The sequence below is a fragment of the Chinchilla lanigera genome, unplaced genomic scaffold (assembly GCF_000276665.1).
Source record: "Chinchilla lanigera isolate Chin_1 unplaced genomic scaffold, ChiLan1.0 scaffold00004, whole genome shotgun sequence".
In the NCBI taxonomy this organism is placed as follows: domain Eukaryota; kingdom Metazoa; phylum Chordata; class Mammalia; order Rodentia; family Chinchillidae; genus Chinchilla; species Chinchilla lanigera.
The window spans coordinates 31,735,530-31,756,807 of NW_004955405.1; the positions used below are offsets into that span (position 1 = coordinate 31,735,530).

At 47.3% G+C, this 21,278-nt stretch overlaps 1 protein-coding gene across 3 annotated transcripts in view; it reads right to left on the minus strand.

Moving 5' to 3' along the window:
* Positions 1 to 21,278, minus strand: part of Fgd6 (FYVE, RhoGEF and PH domain containing 6) — a 101,287-nt gene that overhangs the window by 34,824 nt on the left and 45,185 nt on the right. For 2 of the 3 annotated variants that reach the window (XR_001235695.1, XM_013518446.1), the window contains exons 3-7: positions 15,770 to 15,923; positions 8,760 to 8,827; positions 8,644 to 8,674; positions 983 to 1,134; positions 92 to 248 (exon numbers count right to left, since the gene is read on the minus strand). Coding sequence is in view for 2 of the 3 variants with exons in the window: in XM_013518446.1 (XP_013373900.1) it covers positions 92 to 248; positions 983 to 1,134; positions 8,644 to 8,674; positions 8,760 to 8,827; positions 15,770 to 15,923 (562 nt within the window). In the remaining variant the exon portion in view is untranslated. The remainder of the gene's footprint in view (positions 1 to 91; positions 249 to 982; positions 1,135 to 8,643; positions 8,675 to 8,759; positions 8,828 to 15,769; positions 15,924 to 21,278) is intronic. The other variant, XM_005374483.2, reaches the window with a different exon arrangement.

The following is a 21,278-nucleotide window of genomic DNA, read 5'->3' on the forward strand; positions in this document are numbered from 1 at the left end:
TTTTTGTCTGCAAGTTTTGTTTACAGTAAGTGGCAATTATATTAATGCTTAAAAAAAGAAGGAAAGTTCAACATTAGAGGGCTGTGAATACCTCAAATTCTCTAACAACGGCAGCAAAACCTGAGTTTTTCTTGCATTGCTCATCCAGCAGAGCTATGTTTTTATCAAATTCTTTGATGTATGTGGAATACATTTTCAGGTAGGGGCCCTTCTTTACAAAGATATCAGCGATTCTTTGTTCCTCGGTCCTAAGGAGAGAGCAGAGACGCACAAACGTAAGAGGAGAGTGGGTCGTGTGTCCAGAAAACAGCTAGTGCAGCAAGCTAAGCCACGAGTGCACCTTTGCTCTTCTCTCCTGCAGGGCGCGGCTACAGCCCCGTTCCCAGCCCCCTCCCCACGCGCTGTGGCGGGGCTCTGCTTGCCTCAGGACCTGGCCTCCCTGCTTCTTCCTATTCCTTCCCCTCCAGCCCACTCTTCAACACAGTGAGAGCCTAAACACTGAACATCAGGCCGGGCATGAAGGTAATCCCAGCTCTCAGGAGGCTGGGGCAGGAGGATTGCTGCAAGTTTGAGGCCAGCCTGGGCTATAATGTGAGTTCAAGGCCAGCCTGAAATACATTGTGAGGCCCTGTTTCTAAATACATACATACATACATACATATATACATAAATATATATATACTAAATACATACATACATAGATAAATAGATAGATAGATAAAAAAATAAAACCAAAATGAGTAATCTAGGGCTGGGAATGTATGTAGGCCAGTGGTAGAGCACCTGCCTAGCATGCTGAAGTCCTTGGGTTCAATTCCTTGTGCGTGTGCGCATACACACACACACCCCAACCTCCACAGAAGTGCCAAGAGAGCTCAATATATCGCCACAGCTCGACTGACCTACTGTCAAGGTGGGGCCCTTAGGGCTTCACCTGAAACAGAAAACTCTGGGAAATCCCGAAACTCATCCCATTTTGTACCAGTTGGACATTCTTTCCTCCAGTTCGCTCAGGAGATCGCGGTTGAGCTCATAGAGCTGCGGCAGGTAGTACAAAATCTGATTCAGGATCCGGTCTTCAATGACAGGCTTCCCCAGCTGCCTGGAAGCATGGCCCACGGCGTCTCGGAAGTCCTATGGGAATGCAGAGGAGGAAAACTGTGCACACGCGCATGCACACCACACCATACACACACACACACACACACACACACACACACACACACAGGTCGGGCTTCCTCCTGGGTCCTCTCCCCTTCGGTGACACACACTGCAGGGAGCTGTGGCCTGCGGGAATTACAAATCCAAAGTACCTGCTTCCTCCTACCTCGCTTACCTAGATGGGAAATTTTGAAAAAACTGAACAGTACCTAGGCTGGGTATCTGATTTTGAACAGACTATTATAATGTTCTTAACACTTTCATTGGATCCCCAAACTTAGCAATTACACAAAGAAGGTGTCTAAAATCGTATTCTAACCGTAAACTTTCAAGTTACTCTAATAGTATCGTATAAGTACAATCACTTATTTTAAAAGTTGCCAGAGGGTTCTGACTAATTTTATTCAGGATCTAGGAGTCCCTTTTAAGCGAGGTATGGTGGCGCTCACTTGCAACCCCAGCCCTTGGGAGGCTGAGGCAGCAGAATCACTGTGAGTGAGGCCAGCCTGGGCTATCCAGAGACCTTAACTCTAAAAAGCAAACAAACAAGAGCCCCTCTGTCCGCTTTCAATAATCACTTCCCCAACAACCGGCGACTGTAGGTGAGGGATTGGCAGGGAGGTGCGGGCTTGCTACAGTCCTGGCTCGGGCCCTCTCTGGATTTACAGGGTTCCCTTGCGCCGGCCCAGTTTTGCTGCCCGTCTGTGGGTGGCACTGTCTGCGACCCTAATGAGGCACTGCACGCAAAGCATTCCGCAATGCACGCGGCACACAGCAGCAACAACATCCACGTGGGCCTTAAATTCTCCCCCTCTCTCTAGCCAACGTCCCAGTCAGCTCACTGGGATTTATACTCTGCACAGAGGAAAAATTGCTCTACACATCTCCCTCCCTGGTTTAATGTAGGTCAGCAGCACCGCGCCAGTCAGCCCATCAGTCCAGGACCGGCAGATAAGAATTTGCCTACATTTCCCTGTCCCCTGGGGCTGGGCTGCAAGATGCAAGCAAAACAACAGTGGAATCTGTTCAGGTGCCAGAACAGCCAAAAACAAAGACTTGTTCCTGAGAGAGAGGAGTTTCAGTTAGAGTGAGAGAGCGAAGGTTGGGGAAAGTGACTCTCACTAGGCTGTGTCCAACTGCTTCCCCTGCAGGGACTCGAGCCAAACAAGACGCAGGCCGCCCCCATCCCTTCCACACACACCCCGTGTCCTTTATATAATTTTAAAACTTTCAGGTACAATTTAAATTTACAAGAAAGCACTCCTTTTCTAAAGTGTGGCTATTTCCCTTTCATTTCTTCTTTATTCTTTGAGACAGAGCCTCACTATTTGGGTCAGGCTGGCCTTCAACTCCACACGTAACCCAGGCCGGCCTCAAACTCACAGGTATCCATCTTGCCTCAGCCTCCCAAGTGTGGGCAGGCCCAGCTGCCAAAGTGACTCTTCAAAGTGTCAAATCCTCTTAACAAATGCTGAGAGTCCTTGCTTAGGACTCAGAAGCCCCTTTACTAGTTTAATACTCACACATTAGCCCAAAGAAACCTACTACTTACATGAGTAACTGAGATCTTCTACAACTAATTGGCATAAAATTTACCAAGAATTTATAACTTGCATCGGCTGCAATGCAGAAAACCACACAACACATCTCCAGATACGCAGGAACACTGGCAGTTCTGCCCCCAGCAGCTTGTTTCCGTCCACACTCGCGTTCACAAGACAAAGCAGAGCTGCTGAACACATCTGAAAACCCTTGGATGGCCACCAGGCAGAGCCACAGGACACACGCACAGAGCTCCCCAGATGGGAGGGTATTCAAAACGCAACCATTAAATGTCTCTGGCATTTTTTAGAAATCAGTTTCATGATTCACGTCACTGAGACGCAAGAGCTCCTTGCTCAGTAAAACACAGCCCCGCCCGCACTATCTTCAGCAGCAGAAACCAGGAGAACTTGTGCTCTCTGGCTGGAAGGTGTTTATTTCCTGGGCTGTGACGAAGACAATGACGATGACTTCAGCAGCTCACGAACTTGGTTGGGGACTGAGCCGGGGTGAGCCCGGCTACTGCCTGACTGTGCTCCACATCTGCCCCTTTGGCCAAAAAGGAAACCTGTTTACTTAGGCACATTTAACAGAGACCAGTCCGACCCAGGGCTGCGGCGACCAAGACGCCGCCTGATGAGAGGCCTTTGTCATGCAACAGGCGCGAGGTTACTTTTCTCAGCCCCGGGAGATTTTAGGCAGCTCTCTGACAATTATGTCCCAGGTCTTTTTGTGTGTGTGAGTAGTATGTCAGAATAAAACAGCAGTTTAATACTTAAAAGAACAAAAGAACATTTAACAAAACTGTATTATCTCTTTTTGTTGTTGCTGTTTTTATTTATTATTTATTTTAGACTGGCTTCCCCTGTGTAGTTCAAGCTGGCCTTGAACTCACAGCAATCTTCCTGCCTTAGTCTCTGAAGGGCTGGGATTACAGGCATGCACCAGAAGCCCAGCTCTAAAACCACAGTCGTTTAGCATTTATCCACAAGACCCAGGAGGTTAGATATTCTGACAGAGCCCGGACAGAGCCTCGGCTTGAACAGGTTTCTGAGCCCTTCTGAGGTCCGCAGCGCCCCCTTATACAATCACACAGACCTCCCAGTCTGGGCACCTGAGTCTGCTGCCTACCCTCTCCCGTCCACAGGGCACACCCGCCCGGCCTGGCTGCTCAGCAGGGGCCCTGCCCGGAGGCTCCACAGGCTGGGCGGGAGTCCCTCTCCTTTGGGCATCAGCCACCGACTCCCCCTCTGCCATGGCTCTAAATTCCCACTTACCTTGCCGGGCTGGGCCCAGCCCAACCTCTGTGCCACACAGCTGGGTGCCCGAGACTATGGCAATGGTACTCAGACTAATAAAGATCAGCAACGAGTGTCCCGGACCATTTTCTCTCCTGTGGGGAATACTGGTTTTCCCTGCGCCTTTTTGAAAACGTAAGAGGGCAGCAGTGGCAGGATGTAGCTCAACGGTGCACAGAGGATCTGGGTTCGAGCCCACGCATAGGAAGCAGCTGCCCTGCCCAGGTGGGCTGGAGCCGCATGCGTCCTGCATCCCCCATCCAGGGAGCAGCGGCAGCAGGTGTGACCCATCCCACAGGGGCCACGTGGGGCTCTGAAGCCTTTCAGCTCTTCACCAACCTCATCCAGGGCCCAAAACTGATGCCATTGGAGGTGTGTGTGTGTGTGTGTGTGTGTGTGTGTGTGTGTGTGTGTACACACGTGTACACGCAGTACTGGAGGTTGGGCCCAGTGCCTTTGTCCTGAGCTACATCCTCAGCCCTTTTTTTCATTTTCAGATAGGGTCTCAAGAAGTCACTAAGTTGCCCAGGCTGAGCCTAAAGTTGTAATTCTCTTCCTCAGCCTCCCAGAGTGCAGGGATTAGAGGTGTACACGATCACGCCTGGTGAACATCTTTGTTATCTTCTTACAAGAAGGATGATTATTTTTCTAAATGTTAAGAGCCAGCATAATTTGGGAAGGTGTGATGATATTTCAGAGCCAGAAGCAAAGCTATTTTGGGGCAGAAGAATCTGAATTCACTAACACTTCCTGACTAAGTCAGCGCAGATGCTAGACAGCAGGACTAGCACTTCAAAATGAGACCCCGCACTTGCTTTTCACTCTAGGGAAGCTGGGTAGTTCAAATCCATGGTGCAGAAAAGCTACAGAGCCCCTGGGTCTGGACCGGAGATGCTTCCTTCAAACAGAATCCCACCATGGTCCGTAGCAAACCTGAACCACCTACACTCTCGTTTCTGGTCACAGGAACCCGATGTTTGTTTAAGCTGGAATTTTCAGAGACAGAAATGGGCCTCTGAATGATAAGACACATCATAACATTATTATTAATTTGAGACAGGGTCTCTCTGTATAGCCTAGGCTAGTCTTAAATTCACAGCAATCCTCCTGTCTCAGCTTCCCCAGTACTAGGATTACAAGCATGTGCCACCATACCAAGCTCATTAGCTATACTAATTCCCTACACACCTATAAATAAGAACCAGAAGAGGGGGCTGGGGATTTAGCTCAGGGCACAGTGCCTGCCTGGCAAGTGCAAGGCTGTGAGTTCAATTCCCGGTACTGGAAAACAACAAACAAACAAAAAGAATCAGAAGAACTTTAAAGCCTTGCCGGCTCTGACCATGTGGGGAAGACCCAAGCATAAATCAATGAAAACACAATTGTGTGCAAACAGTGGAGGCAGCTCAGCGCAAGGCCAATGACCACATTCACGGGGGTCAGGCTCTCCGTTCAGAACCACAAGGAAGGTGACTCCACTACCAGCTGGCCCAGTGGGACTCCTGACCTCGGGTGTCACAGAACCACTGGCCCGGCACAGTGATCACAGGCCCACACAGACACGGGCAGACGGGCTCTGGGAGACTCACTTCCTATTAAGCACAGCTGCTGAGGGCAAAGAGCCACGATCCACACGTAGGGATGAGTGGGTGAGGGTGAGGACAAACGGGGGCGCCACCTTCACAGTCCAGCCTCAGTTTCTACATAAAAACGTTTCCCCAGTGAAATTATCCCTGTTCTTGTATGTATAGACTTAGGTCATACGGTCCAGAATCATTTGGGGCAAACTGTAAAACATGACTGAAACAAGTCCGTTCTCTCCTTGCCAATCCCCTTTAATAAATGACAAGCAGCTACCATAACATCCTGGGCAAGCCAGTATCGTAAGTATCAAGTACATAACAAACATGTCCTGGGCAAACAAGGGCGAGCTTCGTCTCCTCCTTCTAAACTGTGCATTAGTCTGCATCTGCAGTCCATAGTGGTTCTATTCCTCAGGGGAGCTGGTCCTTGCACATAATGCACCTCCATTTTTTTTTTACAGTTCCTGCCCTTCCCTCCCTTGTCTTTAGAGAAGAAAAACTTGGCTCCTGCTGTCTTCCTGGGTGACTGAAAGCACTCCAAAAGCTAGCAGATGCATCCCAGCACACACCATATCCCTATACAGCAAGGCCAGGGTCTGGAGCAACCATTTTAGCCGGGTGTGTGGCAGTGCATGCCCACAACCCCACCACACTGAGAGGCTGAGGCAGAGGATTATGAGATCAAGCTCAGCCTTGAGAACCAAGTCATTTAGTGGGACCCTGTCTCAACACAAAAAAATTTTTAAAAGGGCTAGGGATATAGCTCACTGTGAAGGCTCTGGGTTCAATTTCCAGTATTACGAAAATAAATTAATTTTTATACAATCACTGAGTGCAAAGACTCAGATGACCAAAGTTCAAAGACTGGCTTTGCCCCAAGATAAATGTATTTATTATGTATCACAAACATATGCTAACAAAGAGGAAAATATAATAAAATGAAAATTTAAAAATCAAACCACAAAAGAAGAGACTGTCTTTGGCATTTAGTAGTGGGTTGTTTTTGATAACTAGCTTACTTTTTCATTGAAAAATAGAAATAACTCTCTCTGTGCGGTTCATATGAGGATTAAAGTAGGTAAACTGAACAACATAACTACGCAATATGCTATAAGACATGCAATACTCAAAAGGCCATTTCATTCAATTGAGATTTAGTAATTTAAATAAGAAACAATTTAAGACCCACAATTCCACCAGGAGTGGTGGCGCACACCTGTCATCCCCAGCACTCAGGAGGCTGAGGCAGGAGGATCACTTTGGGTTGAGTTCAAAGCCAGCCTGGACTACACAGTGAGACCCTCTCTCAAAACAATAAAGACGGCTAACGACAGTGGGCTGTTCAGGGCACAAGAGCAAATATACAGGAGCTTACATTGAGAAGTCACTTCTTTGTTCAAAGGACAATGCCTAACAAGCTTACCCAAAGGTTAACAAATCTGTCTGGGTGGGTCAAATATGGTGCTGGCATTTAATAAAGAATTACACAGAAGAACTTAACAGTAGAGCCAATATGAGGAATTATTCACAGGGAAATAGTTTCTTAAAACTGATCAGCAATGTGAAAGAATTTTTAAGAAAATATTTCTCAAACCAGAGATTTTTCACCCAGGAAATAGGCCTCTTTCTTTCTGGTGAACCAAGTAAAAAGTGCAGGGGAATCATCTGGAAAATGTGAATCACCTCTAAGCGTAACTAGCTTTTTATCTTCAGAGGTATTTATTAAAAGGGAAGAAGAAAATAAGCAAGCGCTCTTTCGCAGAGACAAAATGGCTATTATGTTGTGAAACTTCTGTTTCTCAGGAGTAAAGTTAAATTTATGGTATTTATAATTATACCACACAGCAATAACTGTACTGCAGTCTCTTTGCATTGTTCCCCCGACTCTTCCCCTTTCTTTTGTTAAGTCTTAGAATCTTCCTGAGGGAGAACTGAATAAAGCAGCACCGACGCGAACTGGAACTTGTGAACACATGCCAGGACAAAGGACACCTGGGAAACGCGAGCATGTGGTGAGACACACGTAACTGCTTCCCAACACGTCTGTGCGAGCTGACAATTATAAAAACAGAAAATGCAACTTTAAAAGGTTGGCTGTACAGCACGCGGGAGACTGAGGCAGGGAGACTGCCATGAGTTCAAGGCCAGCTACATAGTAAAGTTCAGGGCCAGCCTGAACAACATAACAAGACCCTGTCTCAAAAAAAAAAAAAAGTTGGTTGTAAAAACATCTATTTCAAATGTCCATTTCTGGGGCTGGGGATTTAGCTCAGCGGCAAAGCGCCTGCCTGGCAAGCGCAAGGTCATGAGTTCGGTTCCTGGTACCAGAGAAAAACCAAAGAAAAAAAAAAAAAAATCAAATGTCCATTTCTGGGAGATACTTGGATAAGAACAAAACAGTTTTTGTCTTGTTTTTCTTTATTTTGTTTTGAGACAGAGTCTCACTACGTAGTTCAGGCTAGCATTGAACTTGCTTATGTAGCCCACATGGGCCTCAAACTCACAGCAATCCTTCTGCCTCAGCCTCCTGTGTGCTGGGATTACAGGCCTGCACCAACATGCCTGACTAAGGGGAAAGCAATTCTGAACAGTGATGAGGACATGCTTTCCATGTGGCCAGTGCCAAATTCTCCCGGCAGCAGGTCCCTTCCACAAATGCCTAAGGACATGAGGATTTTTACATTCCTTACTGCGGGGGTTGGCGGAGTAGCTCAGGGTAGAGTGTGTGCTTTACAGGCAGGAGGTCCTGGGTTTGGTCCCCAGCACTAAAAACAAACAAATAAACAAAGAGATAAAAAGAAAAAAAACCTTGTATGAGGACAGAAAGACTGGAGACATTGAAGGCATCGTCTTTCTTTTCAGAGACCATCAGATGTACTGACATACAAGATATATTTTAGAAAATGTCTATTTACCCATATGTATGAATTAAAAAATATAACCAAGTATCAGAAAACATATACTTGTAATTAAGTTTGTTATGCTGAAACCTCTTGGGGTAGGAGAAAGTACAAAAGAGAATAGTCTTAGGCATGAAGAAGATATCAGTGCATACTTACAATATGCAACAGTTTTAACACATCCACAAACCTGTAGGAAACAGCAATGAGAAAAATGTTGGAAATGAGCCAGTGGGCGGGGAAACAGGCTTGGGAATGGCAGGGCAGGGACTTACACTTTCTCTGAGCTCATGATCTCTTCGGCGATGTGATGAACTTTGCTCTTCATCCCAGTGCCTTCCTCCTGCAGACAAGAGAACATTAAGGAAGCATAAGCTCAAGCCATGCATGGTGGTGCACACATCACCCCAACACTTGGGAGGCTGAGGCAGGAGAATCACAGCAGGTTCTCAAAAGAAAAGTGCATAAACTTATAAAGGATAATGGAGATGGCTATGAGAATCTTAGCTCTGATCCTGTTCAAAGTTTCTTCATAGCACACAATTCATACTACAGAATGCCACAAAGGCAAACCTGGAAAATCAGACGAGAGATAAACCATGAGGCAGGGCTATGGAGAGTAAATGGTGATGCACTGTCCAGGGTAGTCCCGGGCCCTGCAGGACACAGCCTCTATGCTTCAAAAGTCACATCTGGAAGCCAGGTATGTAGCCAGGAATGACAGTAAAAGTCTGTAATCTCAGCATTCTGGCAGCCTGCGACAGGAGGATCGCATTTGTAAAAAGAAACTATACAAAAAAAAAAAAAAAGAAGAAAGAAAGAAATTAACAGGAGCTGGGGATTTAGCTCAGCAGCACAGCGCCTGCCTGGCAAGCACAAGGTCATGAGTTCAATTCCTGGTACCGGAAAAAAAACAAAAAAAGAAAAAAGAAGAAACTATACAGAGCTAACATCCTTCAGGAAGGACTTTTAAGCACAACTGGATTCAGAGATCACGTATCAGTCCTGCACTAATAACCATGATTACACACGAACAATTGGATAATAGATATTTTCAAAAAGTTAATTGGCAAATCCATGCTTTTCTAGTTAAATGGCTTGCTCTCTATCATCCGTAGCTAGACAGTTTCATGCTCATAAAATACTGTGTCCATTTTAAAAGGAGTAGACTGAGGGGCTGGAGGAGCAGCGCGTGGGCTCGCTCTCAAACGCCACCGACAGGAACCTCACGCCGGTGGAGCTCCCCTTTGCCCTGACCACTGCTTTCCTTTCCTCTCCGCACGCTCCTCTGGCGAAGGCTCCTCTAACTTTCCCCTTCTTCCTCAGGACGCTGTTCTGCGGGGCCCGAGTCGGGGGGATGGTGTTGGGGGGCTACTCAGAAGTCTGCGCTTTCCCTAGGGAGATTTCAGGGCTCCCCACAGCAGGTGACAAAAACACAGACCAGAGGAAGTACGTGCTCATGCGGATTTTTCCTTGTTTTTCCTCACTTGTTAAGAACTGGTAATACAGGTGAGTACGTTTCGCTTTGGCAGATTCGCACCTGCACAGAACTTACTCGGCTTTTTCCTGGCCTTCATCACCCCGTCGCCCCCCTCCCGCTACTTCCCCATTACTGGGGTTCCAATGCCAAGATTCGCTCATAGCCATCGCTATTCCCTGCCCTACACGCCATCCCTTCCTCTGGTCTAAGTACAGTCTCCCTTCCCCATGGCACCTTTGGTGAACTCCGCGTATCAGGAAGAATACGTGGTATGTGTCTTCCTGACCCTGGCTTACTTTGTTAGTCACGATGGCCTCCAGCTCCACCCATCTTCTTGCACATGACGTCCTTCCCTGTGGCTGAATGATCTTCACTATGTGCGCAGACCACATTTTCTTGACCCACTTGTCCACTGAGGGGCGCCCAGGCTGGGTCCACACCCGGCCCACTGTGAACTGTGCCACGGTAACCACGGTGCACAGGGGGCCCCGAGGCACGCTGGCTCCAATGCTTTGGGTCACACCAAGGAGCAGCACAGCTGCATCACATGGTGGCTCCATACTTGGGCTTCTGGGGGACTCCACACTGACTTCCGCCGTGGCTATACTGACTTGCGTTCCCCCAGCAGTGCAGAGGGGGCCTTCCTGGCATCCTCATGAGCATTCACTGTTTTGGGCGTTCCCTTTTTTTTCTTCTTTTGTTTTCCCAGAGACAGGGTTTCCCTGTGTAGTTCAGGCTGGCCTTGAACTTGCAGCAATCCTCCTGTCTCAGAGTGCTGGGATTACAAACCTGTGTCACCACATGCCCACCATTGTTTTTTGCATTCTGATGATAACAGCCATTCTGATTGGATGAGATGAAATCTCAGTGTGGTGCTGATCTGCGTTTGTCCACATCATGATTCTTGAAAAAAAAGACTAGTACCCAAAATATATAAAGAACTCTGGTAACTCCACAGGACTTAAACAACTCAGTTAAAAATGAGAAAAAGAAACCGGGATGGTGGCACATGCCTGTGAATCCTTGCACTCAGGAGACTGAGGCATGAGGATGGCTGGGAACTTTAGGCCAGCTTTGGTCTACATAGTGCGTTCAAGGCCAGCCTGAACTACACAGTGAGATCCTGCCTCCAAATAAAAAGAAAGATGTAAAGAGGCATTTTGCCAACAATTATGTCAGAATGGCCAAAATAAGTATATGCGAAGTTGTTTGACATAATTAACTACTAAGGCAATGCAAGTTAAAATCACAACAAGGTACAACCTCACACCCACAGAATAGCTATAGAACAAAAATCAGAAAAACACAGGTCTTGCAAAAGATGTAGAGAAACTGGAACCTTTATACCCTGCTGGGAGGATGGCATCCCTTACTTCTAGAATTGCATCTGGAATTCCTGCAGTCTCATAATACACCCACAGACAGAATTTACATTTCTGATCCTCCTTGTTATTCTGAGATCACTTCCAAGAGGAAGGACTCAGCACTATCTTCACCCGTCACTGCAGCCTCTGCGGTGAGGAAGTTACGCTCCAACACTGCATAGCAGTAGCGAAGTTACTGAGAAAAAACAGCTCTGTTGCCAACTGACTGAGCCTACCGACATGATGGATCGTTAGACCACCAGGCGCGTCCTCCAGTCCACAGTCTTTGGTGACTCCTGGAGACTCTAATCTGGAGTCTGAGATGGAGCCAGGAAGTGGGTGCTACAAGAGGAGATTAAAGACACAGCCCCAGCCACCTAGAAGTGAATAAAGGGAGCATAGCAAATACGCAAATAACTACATAGAAGGACAACTCTGCTGCTGTCTTAAGGAGAAAAAGATCATAATGGGCCAGAAGTGTGAAATCAGAAAAGGTGTCACCAAAGTAAAGCATTTGATGGCCATGGATCAGTCTAAACAACCCAACAAGCACCTGTACGCCAGCGTGCCAGGGCTCAGGAAAAACACCACCCCAACCCAGGTGTGGTGGAATCTCAGCAGGACCTACACGACTGCGGGCCAGTCTGGGCTACATAACAAGACCCTGTCTCAGAACAAGCCCCCAAGTACAAAGCTTTGATATGCTAACCACTCTGAATGACAGGAAGCTGCGAGGCCTACGAAGCTACCTTAGACACAAGATCTCTCTGGCCTGCCTCTGTTTGGCGAGGGATGTGGCTCAGTGGTATAGCACCTGCCTAGCATTGGCGAGGCCCTGGGTTCCAATCCCAGCACATGCAAAAACCTCGCACACTTATTCAGCCTGCTTCTGCAAACACTGCCTCAGAAGTTTGTTTATTTAACTGAAACATCCTTCAAAAGAAATGCAATTGCCTAGGGTTTCCTTCCTAAATTCTCATTAATGTTCAGAAGCTAACTAGCAGAAAATATTAAAGGGCCTCCACTTATTTATACTAAAGGTACACTCTTATTTTTCTGAGGACGGCAACCTGAACAACTTTTACCTGCACAATAACACAATCCGTGTTCATAGGGCAATTTTTGTCAGGGTTGTGTGGGGGACAAGGTCTCACTGTGTAGCCCAGGCTGGGTGGGACTCAGTGATCCTCTTGCCTCAGCCCCCTGGTGCAGGAATTCCAGGCATGAGCCACCACGCTGGCTCTCCAAGGACTTCTGCCTGCCATGTTTCAAGGTACCCGTGAAGATGGCAAGCAAAGGTTTACTTGTGAGGGCAGCCGCCTTGATGCTCTCACCCGCCACTCCCAAAGACAGAGGAGTCTGTGTGCACACAGTATGCACAGGCCCTAACTCAGCAGGCTGTGTTCACTGACCCATACACCTTTATTCCCTCCAGCCGGTGACTTTATCCATCCTGCATACTTCTGACAGAGCTCGGGGCCCAATCTACCGTGTAGTTATTACTCAGGAGTAAGCAAAGATGCACAGGGCGATGGGTACCATCACAGAATTGAGGACCAAGTGCATCACTTTGCACATGTGCTGTGTAACATGAAAACACAAACGTAAACTCAACTAGTGGGCTGAACTAGATGAAAAGGCCTGTTCTGATTTCAAAATTGAGAATCTACACATTTCTCTGTTTATCCTTTTAAACTAGGAAAACTAAACTGCTAACTAAAGGATAATTATTAGAAAATGAATCAATGGATCAAAATAATTATCACAGTGGATAAAAAGTCAGACACCTAAGAAACAAAACAACGGGTAAGACTAATGACCAAGATGGGCCTAGCAGCCCACACTTATAATCCCAGCACTCAGAAGGCTGAGGCAGGAGGATCACCAAGAGTTCCAGGCAAGCCTGGGATACACACTAGGTTACCCTAATCTACACAGAGAGTCAGAACAGTGACTGGTTCTGATCAAGTCAAATGACACTGGAAAAACACACTTCCCTGTAAGCCCTCAAGAGAGGCCATACTTGGCATCTCAACTTTTCAGTTAATAAAATCCCCACTTCAATTGTATCACATTTCAAAGCAGATTGCCGGTTAAATAACAGCATCTCCCAAAAAGCACACTGCTGTAGAAGGTGAAACATGAGCTATAAATACATGAAGTTATTTGTCAAGGTCATAAAATACGTCAAACAAATCCCGAAACAGTCCAGCCTTGCAAAACAGTACCTTTGATCTGAAACCCACTTTTACGCTCTGATCTTTTGACAACAGTCCAGCTTTGCAAACTCTTGTGTTCTCTTTTCATACTTTTACTACAAGTAACGCCCAGTGAAATTTACCTATTTTTAATAGCATCATTAAAAGGTCTCTTCTATCCTACTGTAGACATCTAATAAAAAACAAAGAATGTTACCATTCAGACCGACCTAATGAGTATCTCTTTATAGGTCACGCCAAATATAAGGCAAAGCATAATTAACACCTAAGAGACAATGCTCTCTCTAGTTTCTCACACCACTATTCATGAGGGAATATATGATGAGCTATTTTATAAGGAAGATTTGAAAGCCAGGCATGGTGGTGCATGCCCGTAACCTCAGCACTCAGGAGGCTGAGACAGGAGAATCACCTCACATTCGAGGCCAGCTTGGGCTACATAATGATTTCAAGGCTAGCCTGAACTATACAGTGGGACCTTACCTAAAAAAAATTTTTTTTAATTAAGTTAAAAAATAAAGATTTGAAAAAGAACAAAGAAGCAAATATACAAAGAAGGTAAATAGGGTGAATATTCTAACCACAAAACCCAGAAAGGAATATACTTCATTTTTATTTTTTATTATTACTATTATTACTACTACTATTATTATTATTTTTTTTTTTTTTTTTTTTTTTTTGAGACAGAATCTTACTGTATAGTTCAGGTTGGCTTTGAACTCACTATGTATCCCAGGTTGGCCTCAAACTCATGATGATCCTCCTGTCTCAGCCTCTCAAGTGGAGTTTACATGATGCGCCACCATTCCTGGAGCTACTACACTTCATTTATAGAGCAAGCACTTATTACACATTGAAACAATGAAAAATACATAGCTAAAACATTTCTGAAAAAGGACAATCGGGATTAGCACGCTCATTTCCCTGGCCCAACATGTTCCATACACATTATTCAGCTTCAGTGAATGACGCTCCCACTTGTCAGCAGAGGTGGATGTTGGCTGAAATCTCAACTCAGAGGCTCCAAGGCATGTCACCTGACCTGTCTAAACTCCTCTTCTTCCTGTGCAATGGACCGCACCAAGTCAGGTCCTATCCCAGCTACTTCCCATGGCCAAGTGTGACACCCTACCCCAGCAGAGGCTCGGACACACAGAGGCTGCAGGTGACTACTCCTTCGCAATGCCGTGTTTACCTGAAGAGGTAAGCTTTTAAGCCCTGTCTGCTTTCCTGCAATAAAGCAAGCATGCAATAACAGACATCTGCTCTTTCTGAATCGCAGGGATGTTTCTGGCTCTGCCCAGGGCAGCACTGGGCCATATAAGTCCATGGACATGGAACCAGGAAGGACCACACCGTGCCCTCCTGGAGCTGCTCCAGGACCAAGGGGTGTGTTTCAGGTGCAAACAGAGTTGCTGCACGTGAAGTCACACTGGGCTTGCACCTGACAGCAGCCCTTGGAAGAGACTCAGACGTGCAGACTGGTGTGAGCACAGCACCATGCAACCAAGAAGCAAGTGGCCGAGGGCCCCATGACCACGCAGCCCGGGAGGCCGGGAATCAGAAGAGCAATGAAACAGCCTCCCTGCAGGTGCCAGGTGCAAGGCCCACTGCCAGCTTCTCTGCTAATGTCTGCCTACAGCCCTGGGAGGCAACACATTCCTGATGTTTAACCCATCTAGTCTGTGGGCCTGTTTCACCGACTTATTTTTGTGCAGAGGGCAGAATCCAGGGTCTGTGAGCGCTGGCAGGGGTACTTGTCATTATTTTGATCACAGCCACGCTGGTTAGTGGGTGGGAAGAGGGATCTCGCCGGGGTTGGACGCATCCCTCTCACTAGCTGACGATGCTGGACAGCCTTTCTCAGCTTATGATCAGCCATCTGGATGTCCCTGCCTGCTCAATCTGCTTCATATAAACGATACCTAATAGCAGAACCCTATCAAGCACTCACTTGGTGCCAGGCTCTGTCCCACACAGCGTATAATCATTCATCACAAGAACCTTGAAACACAAGGGGAGCATGCTCCCTCCACTCTTTATAGATGGGGGAGCCACGGAAAAGAGAAAGGAAGCTGCTGTTCAAGATCACAGCTAGAAGTGGTGGCAACACGATAGTTTGGCTCCAAAGACTGTGTTTTTGCCACTATGAAAGCAAATTACTCAAGCACGGTGACAGGCCATCGAGCACAGAGTAGAAATAATTAGTGACCAAAGCGCACCTGCTTATCTTCCAGTGGCTCTGGCTCCCCTTTACTCGATCCAGAGCTGCCATCTTCCTCATCCGAGCTGTTGATGACTTCATCCTCATCGGAAGGCAAGTCTTCGAGGCCAAGGTCAGGATCCCGGGGTCCCTCTGGGCCTGGTCCAGAGCTGCTTCAACGGAAACCACACAGGAGTGCCGTTAGTTACAAGAAGTGCATGGGAACCAAGCCATCCCTGCCCTCCCAGCCTCGAGACCCAAGCGAAGTGTCCCGGCTTCTGAGGGCAGAGAAGCCAACGAGTGACACTTCCCCTCAAATCCCTCTCGAGGCTGTGCACAATCCAAACCCTTTCACCTTTACAACCTAACTCCAACATCACCTTGACAGCTGGAAGGTGAGGGGGAAGCAAGTTTCTGGCTGCTCGCGTCTGCCGGTGTCTGGTGCAGGTGAGCAAGTCCTCTGGGTATGAACCACAGGCCGCCACACAGAGCTGGCTCAGCACAGAGGGCAGCGGCTGCCCAGGCACACTAGAAGGGCTGCTACTCCTGCTGAGCCTTGGTGTTTTAAAGCCTCATCCACAAATACTACGGACACATCTATGAGGTCTGCAAACTAACGATGCTGATTATAACCAACTATGCATGTGCCAGCTGGGTGTGGAAACCCAGCACTCTGAAGGCTGAGGCAGGAGGATCATCTCAAGTTCGAGGCCAGCCTGGGTTACATAGTGAGTGCCTGTCTCAAAAGGAAAAAAAAAAGAAAAAGAAGTCTAACCTATTACCATCTTAAAAACAAACAAAAAATCTCCAAGGCTACAGAGGCCAGCAGTCTGCATTTAAGAGCCCTCCGGGGCTGTGTTGGCCTGCCCCACGGAGGACGGTGCCTCACACGGAGACAGAGTCCTGAATCTCACTGCCACTGTGCAGACCTATAGGGGAATTCCACAGGAAAGCTCCTAGGTCCACGGAAACAATGCTTTCTGCTGCTGGTTGAAAAGACTCAGGAAAAAGTTGCCTTTAGAAACCTCTTTTCTGCTGCCAGATGTGTGCAGAACAGAGAAGCGGGTGGTGCCAAGAGCAGAGAAGGGCTGGTGCCAGGTCACAGTGAACCAAGGAGCCACGCCGCAGGACAGAGCTTAGTGCTGGGGGTTGGGGGGCAGCCACACCCGGCTCCGGTGAGTGCTTCCGGGCTGGCTCTGATGGCTGAAGAGAGACGTTCAGCCAGCTCTTGACTGCCCCTAACATAGACTTGCAGGCCTCACTTCTCAGCTGGGGCCACACAGCCTGGTGCGGGCCAGGGGGCACAGGGTCACCTCCTATGGTTGCAGCCTGTTTCCTCTTGCTCAGTGCAGGGCCTCAGGGCCTCTCATCGCCCACTCAAGTGGGCGCAGCCTCATCAGAGCTGCTGGGACAGGCAGAGTCATGCCCTGGGGTGGGGTAGAGGGAGTTTTGGAAACCCGATCTCACTATGCAGTTCAGGCTGGCCTTGAACTCCCAAGGATCCTCCTGTCTCAGCCTCCCCAGTGCTGAGATTACAGGCCTATGCCACCACGCCTATGAAGGAGAGAGCCGTCTAGCAAGATTTCCTATCTGGGTGCAGGGATAAAAGTCAGCCGGCTGGGTTACTCGTTGTTGGGTCTCGATCGGCAGGAAAAAGGAAGAGCAGAGGGAACAGGCTGACAGCACCTGTCTTCCACAAAGACAGACCAGTGTGAGGCTTGGCTGGACTTCTGCGCTGCTGAGGACCGAGACAGGGCTTCAGCGGCAGGCAAGCACTGTCACTGCACACTGTGCCCAGCTCAAGGCTAAGCCCTGCACTTCCCCTAAGATGCCACCGCACTCTGAGAGCGCTGGCCTCACAGCAAAGCTCCCCGGAAATAAACTGGAGAGCTGGCCGGTCCTACCCCGTGAGTCAGCATCGGGTGGGTGGGATCCCAGGGCTTTGGTGAGACCTCCCTGTGATAAGGCTTTCAAGGCTTAAAAAAGTTTTTATTTATCAGTATTGTTGCCATCATTATTTTTTGCAGTGCTGTAGATTGAACTCAGTGACTTCACACCGAGTATGATTCCAGCCAGCTGTGCTTTAAATTTTCTGAGATAGGGTCTTGCTAAATTCAAGCCCAGCCTTGAATTTTCAATCCTCCTGCCTCAACCTTTCACATTTTTTGTTCATTTGTTGTCTTTATCTTGGGGCAGGGTCTAGCTAAATTGCCCAGACTGGCTTCAATCCTGCAATTCTCCTGACCATCTAGGATGATAGGGCATCTAGGATGACAGGGCGTGCCGCGAGGTCTGGTTTCTAAAAGAAGGCTGAGGCAGGAGAATCACCAGGACCTGGAGGCCATTAGACTATACAGCCTGTCTCAAAACAAACTAAAAAGCTTTTCCAATTAGTCATCAGAGGATTGTTTTGGACTCCACAGCATAACAATTTCTGATAATTACTAAAAAATGCAGTGGCATTGGGAGGAAACAGACTTTGCTTCCTCTAGAGAGCTGAAAGGTGCTTCTTGGTCAAACATTTGCAAGGCTATCATTAAGATGGTAATTGTGCTGGGTGTGGTGGTGCATGTCTATACTCCCCGCACTTAGAAGGCTGAGGCAGGAGGATCACCATGAGGCCAGCCTGAGCTACCTATCTAAGAGTAAGTCCCTATCTCAAAAGACCAAAAACAAACAACAATAACAAAAACAGGTAATGATCAGTTCACATTGGACAGGGATGCAGAAGGAGTCAAAATACAAAAGTTAATCTTTGGGAATAAGGGAAAAGGGTCAGGATGCAATCCCCAGTGCTGCAAAGAACAGAAGAAAGCTTTAAATATTAAAACAAGCTGGATATGACTGGGGCCCGGTGTCTTACAGAGCTTGCCTAGCATGCAGGAGGCCCTGGGTTCTATCACTAGCACTGCAAAAACTAAAAATAGAACAACAAGGATCAAAACACACTGCTATGAAATGTGGGCGACCTTGGGTGCCAAAACTGCTTCCTCCCAGGAACCTTCGCAACTCTGTCCCAAGAGTGCACTGGTCTCTCCTTCCTATGCCCTCAGCCCTCTGCGGAACAGCTTGTGTTCTGCATGCAAACGCGCACTGCACCCCAATCCCAGCAGACAGCGGAGTGCCCCTTGGTAACTGCCCACCGCTTCTCCATGGTGCAAGAGGCCCAATCAGGCAGGCTTCAGCTAGGCCGAGGATGGGGCGGACACAAGAGGGAGAAACAGTGCAGGCTCCATGGCTCCAAGTCCATGTCACCAGCAGGATGAGTGACATTAACTGAACAGAAATAGGTCACAAGAGATCTAATTTTAAAGCAGTGATATGCTGGATGTTGTAGCGTACATCTGTAATCCCAGCACTTGGGAGGCTGAGGCAGGAGGATCCTTGCAAGTTCGAGGACAGCCTGGGCTACAAAGTGAGCTCCAGCCCAGCCTGGACCCTGTCTCAAAAAACCAAAAAAAAAAAAAAAAAAAAAAAAAGCCAAAGGAAGATAAACAGTTTAGTAGTAAATCAGTAAAGACGGCATGCAGCATCCACATTTACATGTTCATTTCTAAAATGGTCAATGAAATTCTTTGCCCACATAACTGTGAGCAGCTTACATATCAATAAAGTAATTTTAGACATCTGGATAATGAAACTAGGATCCCTTACACATGCCAGTCAGGAGTCGGGCTCTTCTACTCTCCCCATTTCCTTCCCAGCGCCAGGAAGATAACACCCAGCACTGCCTGCTCTGCGGAAAAGGAACAGGACCTCGCGTTTCCTCTGTCTCTTCCTGCCTCGAGAGTTCCTGGGGAGCCCACAGTGGAGACAAAAGTGGGCCAAAACAGCAACTGGAATAAAGAGCTGACTCTAGTTCCCCAGACCTGCCTCTTTTTTTTTTTTTTTTTTTTTTTTTTTGAGACAGAGCTTTGCTTTGTTTTCCAGGTTGGCCTTGAACTCAGGGTGATCCTCCTGGCTCAGCCTTCTGAGTCCTGGAAACACAGGCTTTTGCATGGCTCCCCAAGACAGTCTTAAGTCAGAATGGAGCCTGATTTCTAGAAAACCAAGACAAAGTGAAACCAGAAGATGCTTCTTACTGACAGGCAACTGGATGAGGGTCTACAGGCTAAGATCCATACAGGTGGTGTGAGGACTACACGGGGTCCTGGCTTTTTACAGTCACCAACATTTTCCTACATGATACATTCTGTACACACACACAGCGGAAGTACGTCCAGCTCCTCTTTCCGGTCAGATGTCCTGCATCAATTCCTTTTTGATAGAATTATCTTTAGAAAACTATTTAATCCATTTCCTCTAGGAGTTTTCAAGAACAGAAAACCCGCAAGGTGCTGAGCCAGGCCTAACAGTTGCCAGGGTTCCTTACGAAAACACCCCGTGAGCCTCCATTCAATTCAACATCCCAGCATGGGGCAGCAGGATGCAGAACAGGGAAAGAAAGCAGACGGGGAAAGAAAGGCAAGCTCCCCTGAAGGAAGTCCCAAAGCACCGTCCCCTCTGCAGCTGACAGTTTGCCCTGACTTTACTCTGAGCCTCCTTAAACAAAGAATGGAAGAAAGGAGGTGCACACCTGTAATCCCAACACCTGGTAGGCTGAAGCAGCAGGATCTCACAAGGTTAAGGTCACCCTGGGCTACACAGTGAGTTCAAGGCCACCTTGGAATACATAGGAAGACCCTGATGCAAAACACTCCACAAAATGTTGCATGTAATTCCTCCCAAACTTGAAGGAAGAAGCCCACTCCAATACCCTCACTTTCAGAAATTCTCATTTCTAAGTAATAACACATCAACACGGGAATACAAACTATGATCTTTCTCTTCCTCTGCTTTTTTATTTTCTTTCTCTGGCTTTATGATACAGGGGGCTCACTATGTAGCCCAGGCTAGACTTGAACTTGTGGCAATCATCCTGGCTCAGCCTCCCAAGTGCTGGGATTACAGGTGTATTCCACTACGTCTGGCGCTGCTTCTGCTTTCTACATCTACTCACACCAAGCAGGACCTACTGGGCTTTAGAATGCTGTTCGGTTCCTTCTAAACATTGCCTCACAACTGCCTGATCATGGACTTTCTTTGCCTGTTTTCATGTTTATCACAGAGTGAGTAGAAACACTATTCACAGCTTGAACAATAGCCACCACAGGACAAATTTAGTGATTGTTTTTGAAAATAAGTTATTTAATAATCTGCTGGGTGTTGGGGGGTGCATGCCTGTAATCCCAGCACTCTGGAGGCTGAGGCAGGAAGATCATAGTAAGTTCAAGGCCAGCTTGAACAATGTAGGGAGTCCCTGTCTCAAAACAAAAATGCTCTTCAAGAAATGTGGAGTAAAATCCTTTCATTAATGTAAATAGAAAAGCATTCTATCGACTTCAAATCTGCTTCTAATAAATACAGCAAGTTCCCAATCCAGTATTGTTGCTGAACCAAAGATAAATCTTTTTTTAATTGGGGAAAAAAAAGTTTTAGATAAAGGTTGACCCAACATCATTTCTCCCCTTCCTCTCTTCATGGTGCAG